General features: G+C 42.8%; 1 protein-coding gene across 2 annotated transcripts in view; it reads right to left on the reverse strand.

The window, feature by feature from the left end:
• Nucleotides 1–22,467, reverse strand: part of STAB1 (stabilin 1) — a 52,727-nt gene extending 30,260 nt beyond the window's left edge. The window contains exons 1-20 of one of the 2 annotated variants that reach the window (XM_088061900.1): nt 22,415–22,467; nt 21,220–21,355; nt 15,631–15,767; nt 14,073–14,188; nt 12,899–12,984; nt 11,795–11,864; nt 10,916–11,011; nt 10,370–10,486; nt 9,429–9,625; nt 9,099–9,232; nt 7,306–7,433; nt 6,997–7,088; nt 5,930–6,052; nt 4,372–4,518; nt 3,729–3,791; nt 2,976–3,089; nt 2,528–2,581; nt 1,648–1,728; nt 1,202–1,360; nt 271–333 (exon numbers count right to left, since the gene is read on the reverse strand). In XM_088061900.1, coding sequence (XP_087918026.1) covers nt 271–333; nt 1,202–1,360; nt 1,648–1,728; nt 2,528–2,581; nt 2,976–3,089; nt 3,729–3,791; nt 4,372–4,518; nt 5,930–6,052; nt 6,997–7,088; nt 7,306–7,433; nt 9,099–9,232; nt 9,429–9,625; nt 10,370–10,486; nt 10,916–11,011; nt 11,795–11,864; nt 12,899–12,984; nt 14,073–14,188; nt 15,631–15,767; nt 21,220–21,300 — 2,058 coding nt within the window. In that variant the 5' untranslated portion in view covers nt 21,301–21,355; nt 22,415–22,467. Of the gene's footprint in view, nt 1–270; nt 334–1,201; nt 1,361–1,647; nt 1,729–2,527; nt 2,582–2,975; nt 3,090–3,728; nt 3,792–4,371; nt 4,519–5,929; nt 6,053–6,996; nt 7,089–7,305; nt 7,434–9,098; nt 9,233–9,428; nt 9,626–10,369; nt 10,487–10,915; nt 11,012–11,794; nt 11,865–12,898; nt 12,985–14,072; nt 14,189–15,630; nt 15,768–21,219; nt 21,535–22,414 lie in introns of those variants that run through there. The other variant, XM_088061899.1, reaches the window with a different exon arrangement.
• Nucleotides 22,468–23,093: the final 626 nt, after the last annotated feature.

The raw sequence follows: 23,093 nt of genomic DNA on the forward strand, positions 1-23,093 counted from the left end.
AATTTCATTTAGACCAGAATTTCTCATTGTGCTCCACATTGATTCACAAGCAGACTCCAGAATTAGAGAGTGCACAGAGAAGTCAGTGGGCAACAGCCTGGGATCACAAAGCTTCTAATAAGCCTCTCTACTTTTGCTGCTTTTTTGCTGCCCCTTCTACTTAGGGGCTGCTTTTGCTGCTCCCTATTTATTTGAAAGTAAATTGAGTTAGCAATATCAGTGTGTCTGTCATTATACAAAGAAATTACAGAAATAACTACAAGTATTTACCATTTCCTTGCTGCCAGGTGGGCAAATGCTGTTGTTGAGGGCCTCACAATCCACACAAGAGCCCTGTTAAGAAAAGAAGAGGCAAAAATGTAATCTTCTCAAAGGAACCCCTTCCCCATGCCAAGAATGCTACAGAGCTACTATTTCCAGTACATATATCCAAAACCTCACAACATGGATCTGAAATATTTAACTGCTCTGAAATGGGACAAGTTTCATCACTTAAATAAAATTTCCCATATGTCTCAAGGAGATGCTTGTACCTGCCTGAAGCTGGGGTCTGTCTGCACTCTCTGAGTTTCTCTGCCACATCTTGCTAGGCTGGAAAGCACTTTGGGCATCTAAGCAGCAAGACTCACTGAATCAACAAATTATGTGGACACTCTTGCCCCTTGGGATCCATTGTGTCTCTCCAAACCTCTTGCTAGTCAGAGCCTCATATTCTTTCCTCAGTAACCAACCAATGATCAAACTGGGGAGCAAGCACCTCAGATAAGATGTATGAAACAGTTCATGTGAGAATACTGCACAGCATTTGTAGGCCCTGCTACTGAATTCCTGCATCCTGTCCAGGTTATAGGACACCAGTGCTGACAGAGGTGGGAACAAAGCACTGTCAGCTGAGTTAGCAACTCTAGTGGGAAGAAGATCATATAAAGGAAAAGGTAAATGTACTTTGGAATCAAAGGTAGGATGGGTGCATAGAAAGAACAACAACCTACAAGGGACATTTGCTGATTAGCAGGAAAGCAGTGCCAAGTGTAAGCAGGAAAAACACTAACAGTGCTGCCAAAGTTCACACCAGGGGAGCTCTTAGACCACATTTCCCAAATGCAGTTTATACAGCCTGCTTTTGGCCCTCCAGGTGAGTGTGGGGTGTACAGCAAGCACCAGCTGTGCTTGAGCATGAGAATGGGAGAAGCTGACTTACCATCACAATCTTATGTTGCTCTTCATCACATCTGTGAGGCAAAATGGGAACGATTGAAGGAGGGATGAAGATGCCATCCAAAGTATGAATAACACCATTTGAAGCCACAATGTCTCGCATGTTTAATGGGATCCCTGATTCATCCATCAGAATTCTTCCCTGATGCAGAAACACAATTTTAGCTCATTAGACAGGATCAACTACATAAAGCCAGTGAGGGAAACAGATGGTTCACAACATCAAGGGCAGCCACACAAATGGTCAAGCCTCTTAGTGGAATCACAGATTGGATTAAGAAGCAAACTAATTCAATGACTTCATTTAAGTCTAGTTTTTTAAGAAGAGGAGGAAGCAGAGATTGGCTGAAACCACATTGTTAAGAACCACGTGCAGACTTTCTCCTAGCACAGAAGGGTTTGCCCCAAAGGATTTTGATTCACACTTACATCTGCACTAATGTTGATGGTAAGTATCTGGTTAGCCATTGTAACAATGTGTGGCATCATTATCAGTTGATCTACAGTCACCTGAAATAAAACACAAGGCATGTGGTACCATGAAAAAGCAGGGTCATTTCAGTGCACACTACAGAACCCTTCTGTGATTCCTGCCACTTGAAAAACTTCTCAAGGGGACTTAACAGTTATATTTCATGAAATACCTTAAGAACAAGCAATGGTTCAGAGGGTAATCCAGGACTTTGTGTGAACTGTTTGCAAAACCACAAACACAGCAGTGCTGGTGGCAGCTGCCTTGGTTTTCATTCCTTGTTTAGGTAACTGTCCAGCACAGCTGAAATCAAGTCTCACTAACAGTGTCTCTTACTAATACAGCTGCAAGTAGGGTCAGATTAATAATGTTTTTTTTCTAGGACATATTCAATAAACAGTGAAAGTTCAGCCAGAAGTATAATAGAGAACATATTTTGACTGAAAAAAATAAACTTAAAGGCAGAAAAAGAATGTAAACTGCAGCTTCTGTAGTCAGAAACCTAATGATTTGGGAGTTCTGAGACCCAGGACAATTGTTATTTCTGTGTCCTACAGCAAACTGTGCTGGACAATATTTTCATTGTAAAGGCCATCTAAATAGGGAGCACTAAAACTCCAGAAAACTCAGTGCTTCTTGATGGAGAGCACAACTGTCCCTTTTAGCAGCTCCGTTCATGGCAAACATTTTGCCTCATCAGATCCTGAGTAACATCTCTGCTCCTCCAAGGGAAGTCCAAGGAGCAGCAACTGAAGTCATCAGCACTGCGACCTCTATGCCGGACAAAAGGGTTGAGTTGGTCTGAAGGAGGTCTGGGGTTAGAGCTGCCTGCCTTACCGCTGCTGAAGTGTAGATGTGATGTTTCACCAGTTCCTGAAGCTTATTTATGCCCTAAGGAAAGGAGAGAACATGAGAATTAGATACCCCTTCAAAGCTCAGGAGTAAGAGGAGGTAACTACATTTTCTTCTAATCAGTGATTGACAATGCCAATGCCTATAGCAGTGAATTCACTTAGTGAATAAGTTCCTTCATTTTCCCCTGCCCAAAGCTGGGGTGAGGAATCAAAGCCAAACACCAGATTTAAGCAATCTGGCTGACCATATTTCTCACTGCAAGTTCTATCAGCACCCACTTCTCTCCTAGAGCCTTACAGAAGAAATGGTTTAGCCACCCCGAGGGAAAATAACTTTCAGCAATGAGCAGTTCCATTGCACAAAGTCCTTCCAGCACAGCCCAGTGCAACTCAGCCAGCTCAGGATGTCTTACGGTACTATGGGCTCTCACCTCTGTGAAAAGATAAATAAGCCTTCCATCTCTCAGCTTATCCACAGCATCATTGCTGGGTACAAACACAGTGAAGGGGCCTGGTCCATCCAGTACTGCAGGCAGGCCACAGTTCTGCAAAAACAACAAAATATTTCATCATGGATCTAACATGGGTTACTGAGGGAGGGTCCAGCAGGAAGTGAGAGGAAATATTAAACAGCTCACTAAAGGCAGAGGTGTTGTAAAGCAAAATGTGCAAGAGGCAGCTGGACACCAGGGACGGGTGTGTGATACAACAGAAGTGTAAGTGCCACAAAACCACAGCTGGGACAATGAAATCACTGGTGGGAATGCAGCAAACGTGAACAAGGGAGTCCCTGGCTAATGCTCCCTGCATGCTTTAAACACACAAGCACACACACAGAGGCTCCTCTGTGGTCAAGAACTAAACATGCTTTGGAGAACAACTCTCCAGGGACATGGGGAAGGAGATGTGGGGAGGAAGATGGGAAAGAGGCATGTACCCTTGCTATTTGTGCCAGATCCCCTACAGATGTGAAAACTCAAATCTTTTCCATTGATTTGCTTAGGTAAAGTAAGAAAATAAATTTAAAAAAAACCCACAAAAATATCCCACAGAGTAAAACATCCAGGAAGAAAGCCAAATCACTGAGATGTATTTAAATGCTATTCAAAATTCTCCCCAAATCAGCAGCAGGCTTTGAACAGTAGAAATATCACAACTTCCTGGGCAGACACAAACTTGCTTACCTCCAGTATAGTTTCAAATCTACTGAAGATCTCCATTGAAGCAAGGATCTCACCAATGGTTTTCTGCAAGAAGTTACAAAGAGGAAAACATGGCTGGGGCTGAAGCCAGGTCTGAGGACATATTGGAATGCCCAGCTTGTGGTTTGCATGTAAAGATCTACAGGAGACCATCATCCTCAAAAAGATGGGCACAATCTAATGATTAACTCATTTAACACACAGATGACTTTTTGATTATAATTTCAAAATGCATTACAGACCAGTTAAAGAAGATCTTAATTTGATTTTTATGTGAAAAATGCTTTTCAATACTTGTCCTGTAAGATACATATTCTGTAAGATACAGCTGAAGAAGAGCTCATTTGCTATGATTTTATTCATGAAAGTAGAATTCTCTTTTCATCCAAGCACTGTAAAAGCATCACTGTAAATTTTTTATCTGGCTTATACAATACTATTAGCTACTTTTAAAGGTATTTTAATCACACCTAACAGGCCTTATCAGAGCTGAAAACAAAATAAATAGCCTTTTCCCTTTTAAAAATAGCCTCACTGATTTGGAAGATTAATTATGAAAATTCTTTTCTTAAAAATGTTTATTCTGCTGTCCCACAAAAGAGAAGAAATATGAATGCCTCTGTACCTGTGGGTTTCTGAGGTTGTCAGGGCTGGTTTTTTTCCTGAGGCTGTTGACAATATGTATGACGCCATTGGCTGATGGGAGGTTTGATTGCAAGATGTTGTACAGTTCCCCTGGCAGGTCTTGATACCGGAAAGATTTGATGTATGTCTGGGTATTAATAATAAGAAAAGGTTATTTCCTTGTGGTACATGTGTGTTACCATGATACAGCTATAAATCAGTCCTTATGGGTCAGCAAGGGGAAGGCACAGCCAGAGTCACTCTTGAAAAAGTAAATGTAAGGGATGGCCTGGGTGTAAGACAAGCATCTCACCCTACTTGAGTTTGGGTGACACTTTGATCCTGAATGGTACTTTTAATAAAAAAGACCTCACCTGGGACACCCTGCTCCAGATTTAAGTCTGAGCGATGCTTGATCACAGCTCTGGATCACAAAAGGATGCCCTGACCACATAGCTGATTTGGAGGCAATCCTGGAACTACAGCTTTGACTGCAGCTTTTATTGACTCATTAAGCCTACAAAGAATTTCAAAACAGAGCCAGAGCAGCCAGGCTCACTGAATTACAAGGCACTTGTCTGGCTCTTCCACTTTGTATGGCTCCATGCACTGAAACCTGGTGTGTGAGGGTGTCCCAAGGTTAATCTACAAACTAAGCATCCAAGTCTTGGTGCTGCAGCCATGGTTCAAGTTCAGAGAAGCACAGTTTCCTGTGTTTTTCTTTTTGCCATGTGCATTTTGATTTGGTCCTCCCTGCCCTAAATGTCAGTTCACATCACTGAGGACTCTGAAACAAAGGAAGGGGAGTGCAGACTTGCCAGATCAATCAAAAGGCTCCTGAGTAAACAAACAGAAAAGAATTTTAAAAGGAGCATTGACACACTCAGTTCGGATTCCCCCGCTCCCAGTAGTGCTTTGTCCTTTTGATGTATTATGACCTAGACCTCAAGGCCAAGGCTGGATCCTCAGAGAGGAAACACAGGGCTCTCCCCCTTGGCCACCTGTGAGCTTGCCTGCAGGAAAGGTGCAGGATGGAGAGAGAGAGAGCAGTGGATACCGGAAAATGTGAGTCAATTGGAAAAGGAAAAAAAAGAGCCTTCCGTATCAGAACACAACAATGAAAACTTCTTTGCTAGGAGGACTAAGGAAAATAAAATAGAAAGAGGGGAAAAGGGAAACTAGAAGAAGAAATGTTCAGCTTGTCGCTGTGTTAAAGCACACAAACTCCAAGGGAGCATTCAGTCTGAAGGGAGATTTTGTTGCTTCTTCCATGTCAACCACGTGGATATTGTAGCTGCTGAGGTGTAGGGAAAAGATCTCTTCTCCAGAGCACAGCTCCTATAGAGAGCATGGAAAGACCACTCACATGTCAGATTCTTGGTTATCTGTGAGACAGGAGATGTGGTTGCTTGGTGTGCTTTAGACTGCACAAAGAAGCTTCTTGTTTTGATCATAGAAAAAGGTTTTCTGGTAAAGAAAGGCCCATCAAGGAAACCATGCTCAAGCTCCAGCCTGTCCTATGTGAAAACAGTGCGCCAGGCCTTCAGGAGGTTCCTTACCTGGCTAGAAAATGTCAGCTGATGTCCTGACAAGGTCCACATATTCTTGGCTTTTATCATGTCTTCTATCATGTGCAGCCCAGGAACAATGTGCATTCTGCACAACTGCTCAGCAGTGCTGTCCTTTGGGGAGGAAAGCCCACATAAAAAATAAAAATAACATGTTCTTTCAAAAATGTCATTTACCACCTTTCTCCCAGCTAACACACACACAGAAATTCCTAGCATACAAGAAAGACAGAGCTTTCCTCTTAATTTTGATTCACTGGAGTAAGCACTCTGGCAAAACTCTTCTGTTTGCATACACATTCAAGAGGGAGACTGATTAGTCACTGCAAGGGACATTAGAGGAATCCCCTAGACAAAAACTGATTTGATTTGGACAAATTAAAAATTATCCTTGCATGCTCCAGATTATAAAATTTGCTGAAGTTCCCCAAATGCAATTTTGCCTATGCTGGACCATGTAGGTGGTCTAATTTGCTGAAATTACATTTAGTTTCTTTCTTTCTTCTCTGGGTTTACTATCATTGGTGCTTTTTAGAACAATCTTCTGTCAATACTGATTTAGGTAGAACTGATCCTTGGGGAAACAGATAGACTAGGCATCTTGAGGGTCTCTTGATATATTTTCTATGGATCCAGAAGTTACTAATTTTGACCATAGGTCAAAATTCCAATATTTTAGTGTAATACTTGGCCCCTTTTGAAAATCACACCCTCAGGTAGTAAAAAGTCACTTAAAAGTTTTAAGAATAGTCTTACATAAGAGGTTTGAGCTTTGCAAGAAGAATGGCCAGAAAGTCTTACACTTCCTGACATTAAAAACAAACAAAAAACCTCTGCCATTATTGAAGAAAGAAACAGAGGTTTTTAAAATAATGTGAGGGATGTAACATCCTCTATAAGACTGCAACTTAACCAGTGAAAAGTATTCCCAAGAGATGATTTCTATACATAGTGCATGCCAAAGTTCCTCTCTCGTGTCAATCAGTTTTTACAGGCTTGCAGAGCTCAAGCAGGAAAGAACCTTAAGACAAAAATTTGCTAAAACCAAGAAAACTTACGTTGAATTCCATTCTATCAAGAATGGGAAGAAGGGATGGTACAAAGACTGTGAAGGGCCCATATTTAGTCAGCAATGTTGAGCACCCAGAAACTGTAAAAAGAGGGGTAGTGTGAAGTAGTTAGGCAGCGAAGGTTTAACCACAGCAATGAATATTCCTCTTGGTAACAGCACAACTCAATCTACACATTGTCAGCCCGGTGCAAGCAACAAATATTCATTTACAAGGAAGCAGAGGGAGTTTGGCACTCTCTTGGCTACCCTCTCCCCAGCTTGCTCCATCCCCCAAGCAAAATAAAAAAGCATTTACCAAACATTTTCTTGGCGACGTTTAGCTTCCTAGCAAACCTTCCTCGCAAATTATGCTGATTTATCTCACCCAAGAGATCTTTATAGCAACTTCTCCCATCTCCAATCTCCCCTTCTTTACACACACAGCTATGAGACAGGGATGAAACATAACAAACCATTATAAGCCAGTTTGCAACACATTCAACTATTGCCAAGTAGAACAACATGTCAGTATCTACACTTGAAAGACCAATCTCATCTCCAAGATCTTAGAACCATAGAATGGTTTGGGTTGGAAGGAACCTTAAAGATCACGTAGTTCAAACCCCCCTTTCCATGGGCAGGGACATCTTCCACTAGACCAGGTTGCTCAGAGCCCTACCCAACCTGGCCTTGAACTCTTGATGTTCAAGGGATGCAGGTAAGGGCTGTGTAACTTCTGCCAAAACTGTGTGACAGGAAGTAAAAGATGCACATTTCTGCCAGGCAATCCAATTTGTATCTCACCAAAGAGAATGGAGATGCTTTCTTTGATACAAACAACACAAGGATTGTCTGCTCAAGAGTTCAGGGAACAAACTGCTGCAATATAATTATTGACAATTGACAATTATATATCTATCCTTTCTAGTTAGTAGTAATTTCAGCATCTGAAAATCTGAGGTAATGCATAAAACCCACAGGCTAAGTGACAATCTATCCAACAGGTCCTATGTGACCCCTTGGCTTCAGTGAGAAGCCAGCCCAAACACATCAGGTAGCTACTGATGTGTTCATCTAGAACTCACTGAGGGGCCCAGACAGGTTAATGACTTTTCCAGAAAAGCTTATCTACATGTGAAAATCTCTGTCCTGATTCACACGGATTTGTAGTCATCATTCAGAGACTACCAAAGATGTTTTTTCCCGTTTGGGCTTTGTCCAAGTATCAGCTCTGCTCTTTCTGTTTCAGCCATGCAAAGACATGCGACACAGGGGAGGAATTTGACCTCACTCCAGCCTCAGAGGGCTCAGTGCCAGCTGCTGGGGAAGAGATCTGTAAGGCAGGGACTGCACTGAACACTGTGTCCCGCACTGTGCTAACAGATCTTCAGAAAGGGAAGCCACTGTGTTTCAGTCTTGGCCTGGAGCACACAATGAGCAAGTGGATGCTAATAGTTTTAGCAGCATTGGAGAAGGAAGGATCAAGGAGATGGGATTGCTCTTTCCCTCTTCAGCGTCTCAGAGAAGCTCCACCTTTTCTTGAAAACACCTAAAATTCTTGGTGAATCTTTCTCTGGTGTTTGAGAGGCCATTATGCAAAAATTATCCTCTATTCAGTCATATTTCTCATCTAAGGGCTACAAACTTGCAGGTGTTTTACTCCAAAGTGAAGTCTGGTGTTTCTTCACTCAATTTCCCCCTTCTCTGTCACTCTGCAACTCTAATTTATTTATTGCTTACAGGCCTGACAAAGTCGTATTCCTCAGAAACAAATGTGCACAAATGTGAGCAAACAAGCTGCACATATCCTTTTTAATGACTGATTATTAACTTCTACCACCACTAGCTTGGCAGTAGAGCTACACCTCCAGCTCACATCACAGAAGACTGATTTAAAGTATTTTGTGACCCATGTGCAATAATTTACAATGACTGATGTAAAACTATACTTTCAATAGGTTTGTTACAAACAGGTTCTTCTCAAAGTGCGACTCTGGCCTGTACTCCTGAGATCACCCTCAGTTTCCTCAAAATTCAGCTCATTCAAACCAAGTTTCCATTCTAGCTGCAGAATAAGCTTCTTTATTTGCAGTTTTTAAACTGGCTTACCTAGGAGTCCCCTGAGAGTTCATTTCACACGTGGCAGTCATGTCGCAATGATACTGCCGGCAATCGCTGGGAAATGCCAGACACTCAGATGAAGGAGTTTTCCTACTCATCCCAGGCTTGCAAACACAAATTGCCTAAGGGAAGGCAACACAGTGATCACAGTCATCATACATTCACCATCTTTTACCCTGTGAGTTATCCTAAAAAAGAGCTGTCTGGTTTCCCTTTGTAAAATCTGAGGTGAGAAGAGCAGATTTGACCAAGATGTTCGTCAGTTCATGTGAAGAACTTCTCCCCTGGCCATGTTTCAGACCTTGCTATTTCCCTTACCTCTCCTAGACGTCTGCGAACACAAATTGTAGAGTTTTCTGGGCAGCCTCCATTGTTGTCAACACAAGGGTCAATGGGCTGGCAAATCTTTCCATCTCCTTGGAATCCTTCTTTGCAGGTACATTCATATGTACGTGATCCAAGAACTTTACATTCAGCAAAGAAGGAACATGGAGAAGGAGAACAAGGATCTTGAGCTGCAATTAAAGAGATTAGAGGTGAGCAGAACCAAGCTTCTGTTTTCAAAAGAGCATTTGATGCAGCACAGCACACTGCAAGGCATGGAAAGAATGGAGGATAAGGAATTTGTATTATTTAACTTCTAAAATTTCACAGGGAAATGAAATCATTCCAGACAGCAGATGTTTGGGGAGTTTTATTCTGAGGAATTTGGATGACACATTTCCCATATTACTTCAGCAACAGAAGTGTGAGTGACAGAGGATGCTTGGATTGAACATACATGAATGAAATTGGATTGAGGATACATGAAACTGCAATTTGGTCAGCAAAACCTGTAAAGAGTCAGTGAAAACAGCTATCCATTGCTAGCTGATCCCATGCATCTCATTAACTTTCTTTTTAGGAAACCAATTCACAAACTCAAATTTTAAATCAGTGAAGAACTCCTTGGACTCCACACCTTATTATTTAAACTGGTTCAGACTCACCAGCATCCTGCTGTCACTATTTAGCATATAATTGTAAGTGAGTGCTGGGTGGAACCTGCAACTCTAATTCACTTCTTGCTTTTCTGACCAAGTGAGAGGAGAGTCAAAAGCTTAGTCCTTTATCTTACAGGTATTCCTGAAAAAAATGGGTTTTAAATCTCTGCAGTGAAGTAGGCATTGTGTCCACAGTAATCAAACTCCTCTGCAGATAGCAGTGTGATAGGATTTTTTCCAAACAGGACTATTTAGGGTCACAGAGAACTTTCTCACCTTGGCAAGTGCTGCCCAGTTTTCTGTAGCCTGGCTTGCAGTCACACACGGCTGTCCCATCCCTCACCACACACTCGCTGTTGGCCTCACACGTCACACCTTTGCAAAGGGGGAGCTCTGCAATCACACAGCAAAGAGCATGTAGGGCACTGGTAGAAGATATAATTCACCTCACAGAATATCCGGAAATAAAGGGAAATGTGTTTTCCGAGGACCCCAAACTGGCACAAAAGCCAGAAGATAGGAGCAGTGCAGGCAGTTCTAAGTTCCTGGCAGCCTACGTAGTCAGTTCCCCCATGGCTGAGAGAAGGGATCTGGCTGGTGTCCAGAGAAAGAACGGAGGCATACAGAAGATGGTACATCTTAACCCCTGTCACAAAGTGGGGAGTAGACCCCAGCTCTTCCCTCTATCTCGATCTCCAGTGCTCAAATCACCTTTCCTCTACATTCCCAACCTATTCAGTGCCTCCCTGCCCCTTTAGGGACACCCAAGCCCCTATCATAGGTCTGCTCTCCCAGCCCCCCTGCAGCTACCAGTGTGTTTACCTTGGTCACACCTGGGGCCTGTGTAGCCTCCATAGCATGTGCAGCTCCCATTCCCAGCGACACCGCTGCTGCATTCCCCGTGCACACAGTCACACTCTGCAAGGGAAGTCCAGACAAAGCTTCAGCCCTTTGGCTGCCAGGCAAAGCACAGGGCTCCAGAAACACACTGGGACTTGGCATCCTGATTTCCCACCAATAATCCACTGGCTCCTTTTAAAATCTGGCCATGCCAGTCAGAGTTTTGAGAGGGTAAATTGTGTGTCCTGCACTGAAGACGAGGTAAGAGCAGCTCTGAATGTGAGACCTAGACCAGCTTTTCAGGAGTGCGTTTTAACCCATGAGCACAACCACCAAGATCACACCAATCTCACCTGTGTGGACACAAGGAAACACGAGCTAGACAAAAAGGGCTCCTCTAACAGCCAAGCTGTGCTGCCCATAATTCACTTCCCAAAATGCCATATGAGAGGCAGCACAGTGTGTAATCATGTTTTTATAAAGGACAGCAAGGGAGAAGCTGAGAGACAAGTGGAGTTGTTATAGGAGTCAGAAGAACAGTTGGGAAGTGAGTGTGGGTGGTCTCAGGGATGTAGGCAATGACCTGGCTAGAAAGAGAGAGGAAAGTGGGATAGACCTGGTAGGGAGAGAGAGAGTTACAATAGGAAAAATGGACTGCTTGAGTGAGAGACTGAGAATCATTTATTTAATGGGATAGCGCAGAAGGGCACAAAGACAAAATGCCTAGACACCTGCTATTGAACACTGCCAGCTCTCTACCACTTTCCCCCTCTCCAGCATCTTCCTCACTCAACCTCTTCCTCCTCCTTCCTTGTTTTCAGTTATTTTTGTGGAGGTTTCACTGGAATGACTTGTTCTTACCTGACTGACAGTCTGGGCCAAAACGATTTTCATCCCGGCAATTCTGGCAGCCAAACCCACTGTATTGCTCCTAGAAGGGCCCCAAGATATGCTAGATATTATTTTTCTGTATCACTCTATTGTTTCACACATCATTATAGTTTAAAGTCTCTCCCCATTTTTGATTTTCTGTGACACCTGAAGCAACACAGTGAAGAAAACTGATCTGTTCAGTGCTCCAATGCTAACCAGCCCCCATGGCAAAGGAGAGCCCAGTGTATGCTGACACACAGAGGGCATGCAAATGCCAGGAAACTGGTGGGCACTGAGGAAATAATGTCCTAATTGGAGACAGACAGGAATGCTCCAGCTGGCTCCTGGTATCTCTCTGAAAAAAGAATCTGGAATTCATTAATACCAGTGGGACTTTTTACATTGATTTTACAGGGCTCAGGGACCTTCAGCATACATTGTAGTTGATATAAGGTGTCTTTGAGTTGAATCCAAAATCAAGTTTTCTCAAAGACAAGTCCAAGAGGTAGGATTTAAGCTGTTAATTAAGGATGCTGTAAAAATATACAGTTCATCAGGGAAAGTTTAAAGTCTGACACTGATTCATTACCCTATCCATTTTAGAAACACTGGTCTATTCAATTTAAATGTGCAGAATTTTTTTATACTTTGCTTGTACTAATTCTGGAGTGGTAAAAAAAAAAGAAAAAAAAATCTGCCCTAAATTCTCATCTCTCCTTCTTTTCCTGCGAGGGAGCCCCTGCCTACTAATGAGCTGGGTACAGCTCATTAAAGCCAAGTGTCTCAGGGCTTCTTGCAGCCACAGACAGACACAATTATTTCAACTGATCAGGGATTGAATTAATGCAATTCTTTCCTTATTTCACCCTTTAGATTCTTCCCAACTCCACACCATCACCAACAGTGTTTTAGTGCTATTGCTGACAGCGTCAGTGCTGCAGGAAAACCACAGACACTGATGCTGGGATGAAAGGAGCTGCAAATGGCCTCCCAGGCAGAAGGGCAGCCTCCACCCAGAGCACCTGCACAGACAGCACACAGACAACTCCCTCTGACAAAGCTCATCACCCTTAGAGTAAATCATGCACTGACCTTGCAGATGCAGGTCCCATTTTGCTGCATACCATCCAAGCATGTCCCATGGCCATTGCAGGGATTCTCAGAGCCACCTGGACACTCTAGCAGGTAAGAAACAGGACAGATGAGATTAAATTGAACAACCAGCACCCTTCCATCTCCTCCTGCCCCAGGTATTCCAGCTGTACAAAACAAAGGCCTCTTTACCAGCAAATTATCCAGCATGCCTAATACTGGCAGAGGTGAAAGGCCTAAGGAAAAGTTCCAAAAAGCCGTAACTCAATTTCAACAAAAGCACTGAAACATTTTTTATGGTTGGGCCACTGCTGTCAGCAGCACTGAGAGGTGAGGGCAGTTCTGGAACCATGAACAGACAGGAACGTGCTTTGCAAAGACACTGAGCATTTTCAGCTCCCCTTGACTTCACGAAGAGCTAGAAATGTGCCCAGAAAAACAGGGTCCCCACATCTTTAGAGTGGGGCACCTCCAAATTCTGAGGACTATTTTTGATAATTCTGAAATCTGTGATTTCTCTGATGAAACTAGTTTGCTTGTTCAAAGCCAGTATGAGAACAGGCTCAAGCACTCTCAGTCTCCCATTTTCTGCAGAACTGGAGGGGGTCTTTCCATATTCCATCAGTCAAATGTGAGAAATGTTCAGCTTAGAAGTTCTTGCTTTTGGATTTTGGAGGCAAGACAAAATAAATTCTCATTACTTGGCATAAATCTGAGTGGGAATTTTGGGGGGGTTATTTTCACCTTGGGTTGGAATTGCTAAGTATTTTCTGTGTCTGAACAGCTGACTAACTGCAGACGATAGAGCAGCACATGTGGCACACGCGCCACAGACAAGAGGGATATCAGAAAGATCTTCCTCTTCCTTTGGAAACTTTTGTAAAGAGGAACAAAAACATCCCTTTCCAAAAGTTTATTTTTATAGAAGAGACAAAAGGAAGTTCCACCACAGGAGGTTATGTTATGTGTTAAAATTAAGGGGATTCAACTCATCTGGAGCAAAGAGATTATGTGCTGAACACAGAGATATGCTCCCAGACAGATAATGGAGACCGTGTGAGTGTTCAAGGAATAAAGAAAATTAATCACCTCAATCTATATTTAATGCCTCCTATTAAAACTGGTTTGACCTGTTCAACAGCTGGAGGTTGTTGTAAAAAACCCCAAAACTTACCGTAGCACTCTGTACCCCAGAATCCTGGACAGCACTTTTTCTCCTCAATTTCCTTCTTACACAGGTGATGGCACCCTGGCAGGGTAAGGGTGTTTTCTCCTAACTTGACAGAGTATCTTAAAAAGAATAATCCAAGATTATGATTATACCACAAACCCAGCACAGGCCTGCTGGAGGGTTTCTAGGCAATCACACTGCAGTGCCCTGAGCTCTGAAGGGAAGGAAGGGCCCTCATTCCCTATCCCATGCACACACACAAGAGGTTTCACTCCAGTTATGTCTTCTCTAAAGAGGCCCATTGATTTGAGCCTCAAAGATTGGTTATAAGAAACCTGTCAGCGACTGGGCATGAGACAGGATCTTGAACCAGGATGGAAACCTTGGGTGCTGAAGGGTTAAACAGCACAGAAACAAAATTAGGATTTCCAGGGTGACTCAGCATTTGACTTCACATCTAAAATAAATTTGAAGGAACAAAATCTCCTTCCAGGACTCATCCCTGTCTGTCTTTTACTAAAGGTTCCAGATCAAAATGCTGTAAATTTGGGTTTAATAGCCATAATATTCACAGGTTCTCTACCAAATCTTGGAAAAATGCCTTAAATCCCTCAAAGAAGCATCTTTTTTTCAACCCATCATCCCTCTTCTTTACACACAGGATGAGTCCTTGGTGGCAGTGCCTCTTGTTCTGCACGTACACAGTACAAAACTATTCTTGTGTCTGTCCAAAAACCACCACAAGAGTAGATAACACTCAGAAAAGCTGCATAGACTCACATTATTCTTTCACTTCATTTTATTTTTGGCAACACATCCTTCCCAAAAGGAACTTGGAAATTGTCTCAATAGCATTGCTGCTTTGGCTTCCATCTGACTCCTGTGTGTGTGCAAAAACTGCTGTAAACTGCAAAACTGCCACCGCTATTTTTGAAGTATTTTGAGGGAATCAGAGAAAGAGCAGACAATGGAGCTATATATTAACAGTTAATATTCACTACTGAATACATATACAAACAATAATTTATAGTGTTTCATTTTATAAAAGCCTCCTAGTAAATTCAGTTTTCCTTCATCCTTTTCCTACCAGCCAAGCTCAACAGAGCATGAGCAAGGAACATATGAAAAAGCAATTGTCATAAAGTGAACTAGGAAGGTTAAAAGTTCAGAGGATTATTGCTGGAAACTGGGAGGATATACAAAGGGAACTATCATTATATTATTTTCCTAATAAGCCACTAAGGAATTCTGGGTCTGAAACAGGTTTCTATGTTAGACAGATCTCTCTTAAATTGCTACAGCAGGATTAGCAAACTCAGGTTGCTTAGGGCAAGTTAAGAGGTTATTGTCACTTAATTTGTTCTATATATATAGGACCTGCCCAGCAAAAAGTCTTTGGGATTTGCAAGGAGACAAAAGCAGCAGTAATAGGGGCCATAAACCCATCTGAAAATAAAACTCTGTGGACCTTTACAGCCCAAAACACATGTGTATTCCCCTGAAGTTCCCAGCATAGAAGGGCTGCACTCAAAGCATCACACAGTTAGGAAATAGGCCTTACCTGCAGTCCCTCATCCCTGATCTTTGGCTGGCCTTTAACCAGCCTCTTGGACACAACATTTTAGGCACTGCAGCACAAGAAGTACATGTTGTAGTCAAGGTGAACATTGTCTTGACATTGCATCGCTTGGATTTTAACTTAAAAAGAAAAAACAGAACAGAAATAGCCCCAGATTAAATTGTTATCCTAGGCAATTATCTTGCCAACCTTCTAATATCTTTATCAAGTTGCACCATTTGTTAGATATCACTGGGTAGGGCAGTGGCCAGTGCAGCTGCTGGGAAGTACCACACACTCCCATGGACTAAACTCCTCTGCCATGCTGCTTCATGCTTGGATCCACCTGGATCTCAGCTAGGATCAACAGGGCAGATCATAGCTATCTTGTCTTTGACCCTATGACCCACAGCAAAAATTCTAACCATTTCTAAAACAACCACAACTCTGCACTGCTAATTTCAACTGAACTTTTACAAACATGTGGTAGTGGTGTGTGAGGACAAGCCTTAAATTAATAACCCTTGCCAGATGACACAGAATTAAAAGACAACACAGCATTTATCTTTTCCATGCCACTGATAAAATCCAGTTTATTGCTGTTCCATGGGTCTGCAGAGCTGACTGTGTTAGTTCAGTCTATTTCCCAGAGCCAGGAGCTGATCACAGAAATATTTCTCATGGCAATTGTCTATGAGGAGGTACAGGGAGGAGGGTGAAAAGGAAAGGTGTTCTGCACCTCTCTGAACATCTTGACACTTTGACCCCAGGTGAGAAGGACTCCATAAACATTGGCATGAAGATCAGGTAGGACACTTGGATATATCACATGGCTGGTGAATAAATCAACTAAGTCCTTCTACCCAACCAGAATGACTTTAGGGGCTTGGTTTTCCTCACAGGGCTTTCCTGCACCTCTGCACAACCTTTCTTCCCAAGTGAAACACAAATGACAAAGTAGAGCCTCAGGGTGAATGATCATCATCACATGCCAACCTGTCATTAAAACTTGTGTCTTTGCTCCAAAAGTGTTTCCTTGAATTTCTAAACTCCTGGAAAAAAGTAACAGCATGGAAACCTCATAGGTAATAGTGAAAAAAGACATTATTTGTCACTGCTGATGTCAGAGAAAAGCTGGGAGGCCTGAGCTGTGTATGCCCCAGAAGGTCATTGACTGGAAAAAACCCATAGAGCTCATCTCAACTGTGCCTCTACAGGCACTGTATTTTCTAAAAACAAAAACATTAGATCAAATTTTGGGAGGAGGCCTTGATCTGTAATTTTTAAGCCAATCCTGAACAATGCTGCTAATGCAGCAGCCCTCCTGCCCCCAGAACTCCTTGTTCTGGATTCCCATCAGCAATCTCAGTTTTGCTTCCTCTGAACTTAAGTCTGAATATATACATTTGCCTCAAGGCAAGGGAGGAAGCCCACAGCTTCCCATCAGTTATCAAGAGCTCAGGAAGGCCCTCCCAGATGATTGGCAGCAGACCCTGTCAGAAAAACCTCCTGAGTGATAACCCTCAAGTCCACAGGGACATGTCCCTGGAATGTTTCCCAACTCCTTCCCTTTGACTGGAGTCATTGAGGTTTTTCTTATATTTATGGATCCACCTTCTGCAGCCATACAAGCAAGAATGCCACCCAGTGAGGGAAATTATTTCTATGTCTGTGGCTGCCCTTTCCATGGATATTAACTTCTAGTTGTGCTTCTGAGGCTTTCCTACCATACAGCAACCTCCAGTTCCCCTGGTAGCAGAATCCCTAAGGAACCTCTTATGTCAAGGACTCCCTTGTATTATAAAGAGCTCAAAACAAATATGAGATCCAACAAATCCATATCTCCTGTGAGCACCAGCTTTACTGATATTATCCAGGAGAACAGAAATCAGCTTTGCTGTTCCTTATGCTTCCACCCACACAGAGCTGGCAGAGATTTCCCGTTTTTCATGGAGCAAAACTGACAAGACAAACAATATGGATGAATGAACAAGGTGCTGCCTCCAGAGTACTCTGCCTCTAAAGATCAGCAGTGCCATTGATAGGGTAGGGAAGAAGTCCATCCAGTCATCTGATTGGATCTTAAATTAGGACTCTGGATTAAAGCTGGGCTTTTGAAAGGAGCCAGTTGAAGCCAAGCACATGGGTCTCACAGAACAGCACAGCTCCTGTCTTTTTAGTTCCACCAAATCCCAGCATTAGCCTTTCCTGAAACAATGCCTTGGAAACAGGAATGGGAAGATGCCTGAGCAAGAAATACAGATGTGGACTCCTTCCTGTGAATTAGAATTATGCCACAAACCTTTACCGGGTATCTGAGCCACCCTGTCTGTATCAAAAAAACCCAATAAACAGTAGAGCACAAAACACTAAATTAAAATTCTCCAACCTTCTATTTTAGCTGTACTTTCAGGCATCAGACATAGTTGGGCCATTAAATTTGTTCTGTCATGGTGGTGGAGGAAGACACCATTATTGATACATTGTTCTATTTCCCTTTTCTTTCCTTCATCAATGTGGCTCGATTTCTCAATGGAAATGAAGAGTGGGAGAAGTGGATGTCTGTCATTCTTCCCTGTTGCCATGTTTAATTACTTGCAGACCTCTAAGACAAGACAGTTATTGTGGAATGCCCCCTACCCTACTGGGACACTTGATAAGCTTTAGGCAGCTTTCCAGTAAGACCTTCCCCTTTTTATAAGGAAATATGCTTGTGTCAGCAGCAACAGGCAGGAGGAAAGAGGAAGAAAACAGCTGAGTGGAAAAGTATTAAAAAAAAAATATTTCCCTTCTAATTTGAGTGACAGAACTGATGAAGCAGTCATTTTCTGGAGAGTTTTGCGTCTTAGGAAAGCAGAAGAGGGGATCAAGGGACATAAATGCGACAGTCTGGATACTCCAATTCTGGAGAGGATGAAAGACAGACAGAAGTTTGAGTCAGAAGTGGCTCCTGGGACACAGCCTCATGGAAAACAATGATGCACTGCTCCCTTGGGCTCATCTTTGCTGTTTCTAAGTGCAAAGCCACGGGAAAGGAAGCAGCAAGAGGGGATATCTGTCCTTGTGATGCAGCAGTGCTGCCTGGTGACAGTCACTGTTCTGATCAGGTGATGTTGTGAGCCTGGACTAGGTCACAGTTTGTGCACAAAGGAAGAGGAAAGGAAGAATGATGCTCTCAAATATCTCCAAAATGAAAAGAAGTTTTTAAAGCAGAAGACATCCAGCTGTAGCCTAAAGAAGTTAAGAGTCAGGGTGCCTCTGTCTTCCAGACTGCGCTGTACTCTCTCCCTGTACTCAAATGCTTGTGCAAGAGCAACCACTGCTCTCTGCACTCAGCTGAGACACATTGAAATTTCTGGATGCTGCAGTGCTTCCTTCCCTCCTCTCTGAACAGATGTCCCTCGTTTCTCAAGTGCTTATTTCTTGTATTCCAACTCAAAAGAATAAACCGGGAAGTATTTCGTAAGGGCTAGTTTCATTCCTCTAATTTTCACTCTTTATCTTTTCCTCCCAAACCTTAACACAAATCCTTCTGCATGGTAAAAATCTCAAGGAAGAAAGAAAAACATATTTGGACGTCAGTGTTCAGCTCCAACAATCCTGGGAGCCAGTTCTGGAAATAGCCATTATCTAATGAATCACCAAGTTTCCAGTGCATTTGTCCCTTACAAAACAGAGCTGTAGACACATGCTTGAATCATTATGGTCATGTATCTCCCCAGGTAGCTCTCAATAACACTTGAGCTGAACAGAGCAGCAGCTCCTGGACACACAAACTCTTCACACTTATTCAAGGAAGACACTTTCTAGCATGAGGATGAACAATCAAGCTCAGAGATCACATGAGAGCTACTGGGTTGCCCTGGGTGTTTCCCAGCATCTCAGCTGCAGAGCACTGAAACATGGGAACTGCTGGGACCACTCTCATTTCCCAGCTGCCTCCATTCCTCTTCCAGCACAGCCTGGGATTGGCCTTCTCCCACCAGAAAAACTTTAATGGTTCTCACATCTGCTGCATCTTCTCCAGCCCATAGCAAGAGGTATAAAAAAATAAATAAATCAGACTAACAAAGTCACTGTCATGTTTGAACCATTAAAGCTGAGTCCTTGAGGTAACATCACTGACAACCAGGTAGCACACAATCTCTCTTCTCTCTCAATGGCCCCTGTGAGCCAAGAAAAGCCTCCTGTGGAATCACAACACTTTTATTCCAATCAGATCCAAGGGGTTTTCTAAACTGTCAGAGAAGGCTTCATTAGATCTTTATTTTTTCCTTATCTCCCATTAAAACCTTTCAAATGTTTCTTCTCTTTCTCCATAAAGATGGAATTTTTGAGGAAAAAACTCTAAAAGGGGGTTATTCCTGTATTAAATGGCTCCAGAGGTGATTCAAAACATTTAACTTCACTGTAACTTCACTCAATACCTGATAATGTAACTATTTCATGCCAAGCCAGACTCCTCAGTGATTACACAGATCAACAGAGGGTCTTCCAAGTAGAGAAACCTACATTTCCACTTGCACCACCTGGAGACACGAGCCCATGTCTCTGAACACAACCTGAAACCCATCTGCCTGGAACACGTGCCCAGACAGATGAAATCCACCCCTAGAGACACTTCATGATTGTGCTCAAGTCACTGTAATGATCCTACAAGCCTTCCTAGTATTCATTTATGGCCCTTTCATCAAAGAGTCTATAAGAAGCTTCCACCTCAAGGTCTGACACTGAAGCACCTTTCTAGTCCTCTGGCTTTTTCTAAATCAAGTCCTTAAGACTCACAGGTCTATCCACTGCCCACAAGGCCCTGCTGTGTCATTCTAGACAACTCTCCATAGGGTGTTTCCCTTCCCCAGGGAATTTCCAAATGCCCCCCACAACTCTGGGCATAGCAGGCCAGTTCATTCCTCCAACAGCAGGACACAAGGAAAAAAATGGCAGAAGACAATATAATGTGAATTAGTGTGAATTCCAGCCCACAGGAACTGGGCTGCTGCACCATGGAGTCTAGAGAACAGATCTACAAAGGTATCACACATTCTCCTAGATGCTGCTGCTAAACACAAGAACAGAGATGAAGGAATCAAGAGAAAATCAACAAAATTGAAATAAAATGGCAAATAGTCAACAATCTTTACTAAGGAGCTTTTGGGAAATATACTTGAAACAAACTGTTGCAAAGGGACAAATTGATCAGACAAAAATTTTTTTTAAAGTAAAATTCTCCTGGAAAACATGGATCTGTCCTGATGGACACAAAGTTCCCATCCCACATACTGAAACTAGCAGAAGACAAAGATGCTGAGTATTTCCCTCTGATGTTGCCTCTTTCAAGTTCAACACCGAACACAGACAAAAATTTAATCTGATTTAAAACCCAAGAAGCTCCCTTCAACCTTATATTTAGTTCCTCAGTTTGGACTACCGAGAAGATACCTTACAGCCTCTACAGTTTTTACTGATCTTATTCTGCACCAAACTAAATGTAAATGAAAAAATGAGTTGTGGTGAGGACTATTTCCTAACATGCTACCATCCAAATATGAAGAACTGTTCAATGAACATTTAAGCAAAGACTCACAGACTTACCTTCTGACTCTGGCAGTCAGCTGTGGGAGTGAAGCATGCTGCTAAGAAGAAAAACAGCAATCCAGGAGGATGCATTTTCATGCTTTTACAGGCAGGACCCTTCACACAAAAGGGGTGGCGAGAGAGGCTGCAATTTCTGTAAGATAACACCGCCTACTAAGAATCAGATCCAAGACAAACCAGAGGTTAAAAGTAAACAGGGAGAGAGCATTTTTGCACTGTGCTTTTTGGCTGCAAAGCCTTCAGAAATGGATCTGCTACTTCTAGCGTTATTTCTGAATCAACGTAACCTTTTTCTTTCCATTCTTTTTTTTTAAATGCACAAGCAGAACTCCTTAGTAAAAGGTTTACTCAAAACAGGAACATCTACGGATTTCCTCTTACATATCAGTTCAAAACAGAAGGAAGGAAATCCTTAGTTTTCAACTAATTGGAATGAAAAGAGGTTAACTGTATGCTTAACAGAAAGCAAATCCAATGGGCAAACTTAAATACCATAAATTCATGAAGGGTAAGTTAACTTCCTTTTACCACTGATGTGAATATGTCCATAACACCTCCAAGTGAAGGTAGAACTGAGCACAGCCTATCCCAAAGTATGCAAGAACAAAGCAATGGGAGTGACAGGCTGTGCTTCAGGGCAGGAATGGAGCACATTGCACCAATCAATCAAGCACTTTGGGCAGGCTTTGATTTTTTTTTTAAATAGTTGACTTTCTCAGCAAGAAAAGCTGATGCTATGGCAGCAATGGCAAAATTTATAATTTTCCAAACACTCTGCTGACAGCTTGATGAATCCAAGGAGCAGTTCCACAGAACAGGAAAGTCCCATAATAGGATTAAAAAAATACACACTAACCTGAGGTACAGTCTGCAATTTATATTCTCCTTTTGAACATTACAAATAAAAGATTATTGACAGGTTTTCCATGGCCTTTGTCTCCCTGCCCTGCCAAAAGAGCCGACTATCCTGAGCATCTAAGGACTGCTTCTGTTAGCAACAAATCTCACCAAGCAATGAGGCACCTTCATATTTTTAAGCCGTTAATAGTACATGAAGGTGCCTAAGTGAAACCAGGACAGGGTTTCTTGTATTTCCATAAATAATGAGAGCATTAATACTTTTTTGCCCCTGCACCCCCACAAGGACACACATGCAGTAACATATGAGGCGTATAGGAACCGCTGTACTTACTGGTGCCGTTAGCTGTGATTTACTTCTGCCTTCATCCTACAGGGAAAGGCAGCATGATGAACAGCCAGCCCTGCTATATATCCTGCACTAACAGGAAGCAGATAAGGCACACAACCATCCACTGCAACCCATGTGAGCAGCACCAGCCCACAGCTCAACCCAACAGCTCAGCCCACTTGTCCTGCCACAGGACAACTGCAGCCCTGGGACTGTCGCTGCCCAACTGGTGCCACTCTGTCAAGGTCAGAGGGCTCACACTGCTCTGGAAACCATTTGGTACCCCAAAAGTGTTCAAAAAGAGGCAGAGGCATCATGGCTCAAGCCAGCTCTAGTGGGATGGAAAAGTCACAAATGGGCAGCGGGGACACTCATGTAGGGAATGGAAGCTGTATAGCATTTCCTTGGCCAGCAGTCATGCCCCTGAGCTGGCCATGGAAACACAAGAATGAGGCTGCTCCTCATTCTGGCTCCATGCTGCCCCAGAAGGATGGTGAAGACTGTTGATGGGTTTTCCAAGAGCTGGCTGTATGACACAGGAATTAAGTTGCCAGCATCCACATGTAGCTGGTAAATTCTTAAGGTGAAAATAGCTCACTGTGGGGCACTTGGAGATACATTGGCTTCTTTAAGGGGTCTTCAGACAGTTTTCTAAATGGCTCAGCACTGAAAATGGTACAGG

Source organism: Pseudopodoces humilis, chromosome 13 (assembly GCF_049639895.1).
Source record: "Pseudopodoces humilis isolate 2021_Gansu_Grassland_sample_001 chromosome 13, ASM4963989v1, whole genome shotgun sequence".
Lineage (NCBI taxonomy): Eukaryota > Metazoa > Chordata > Aves > Passeriformes > Paridae > Pseudopodoces > Pseudopodoces humilis.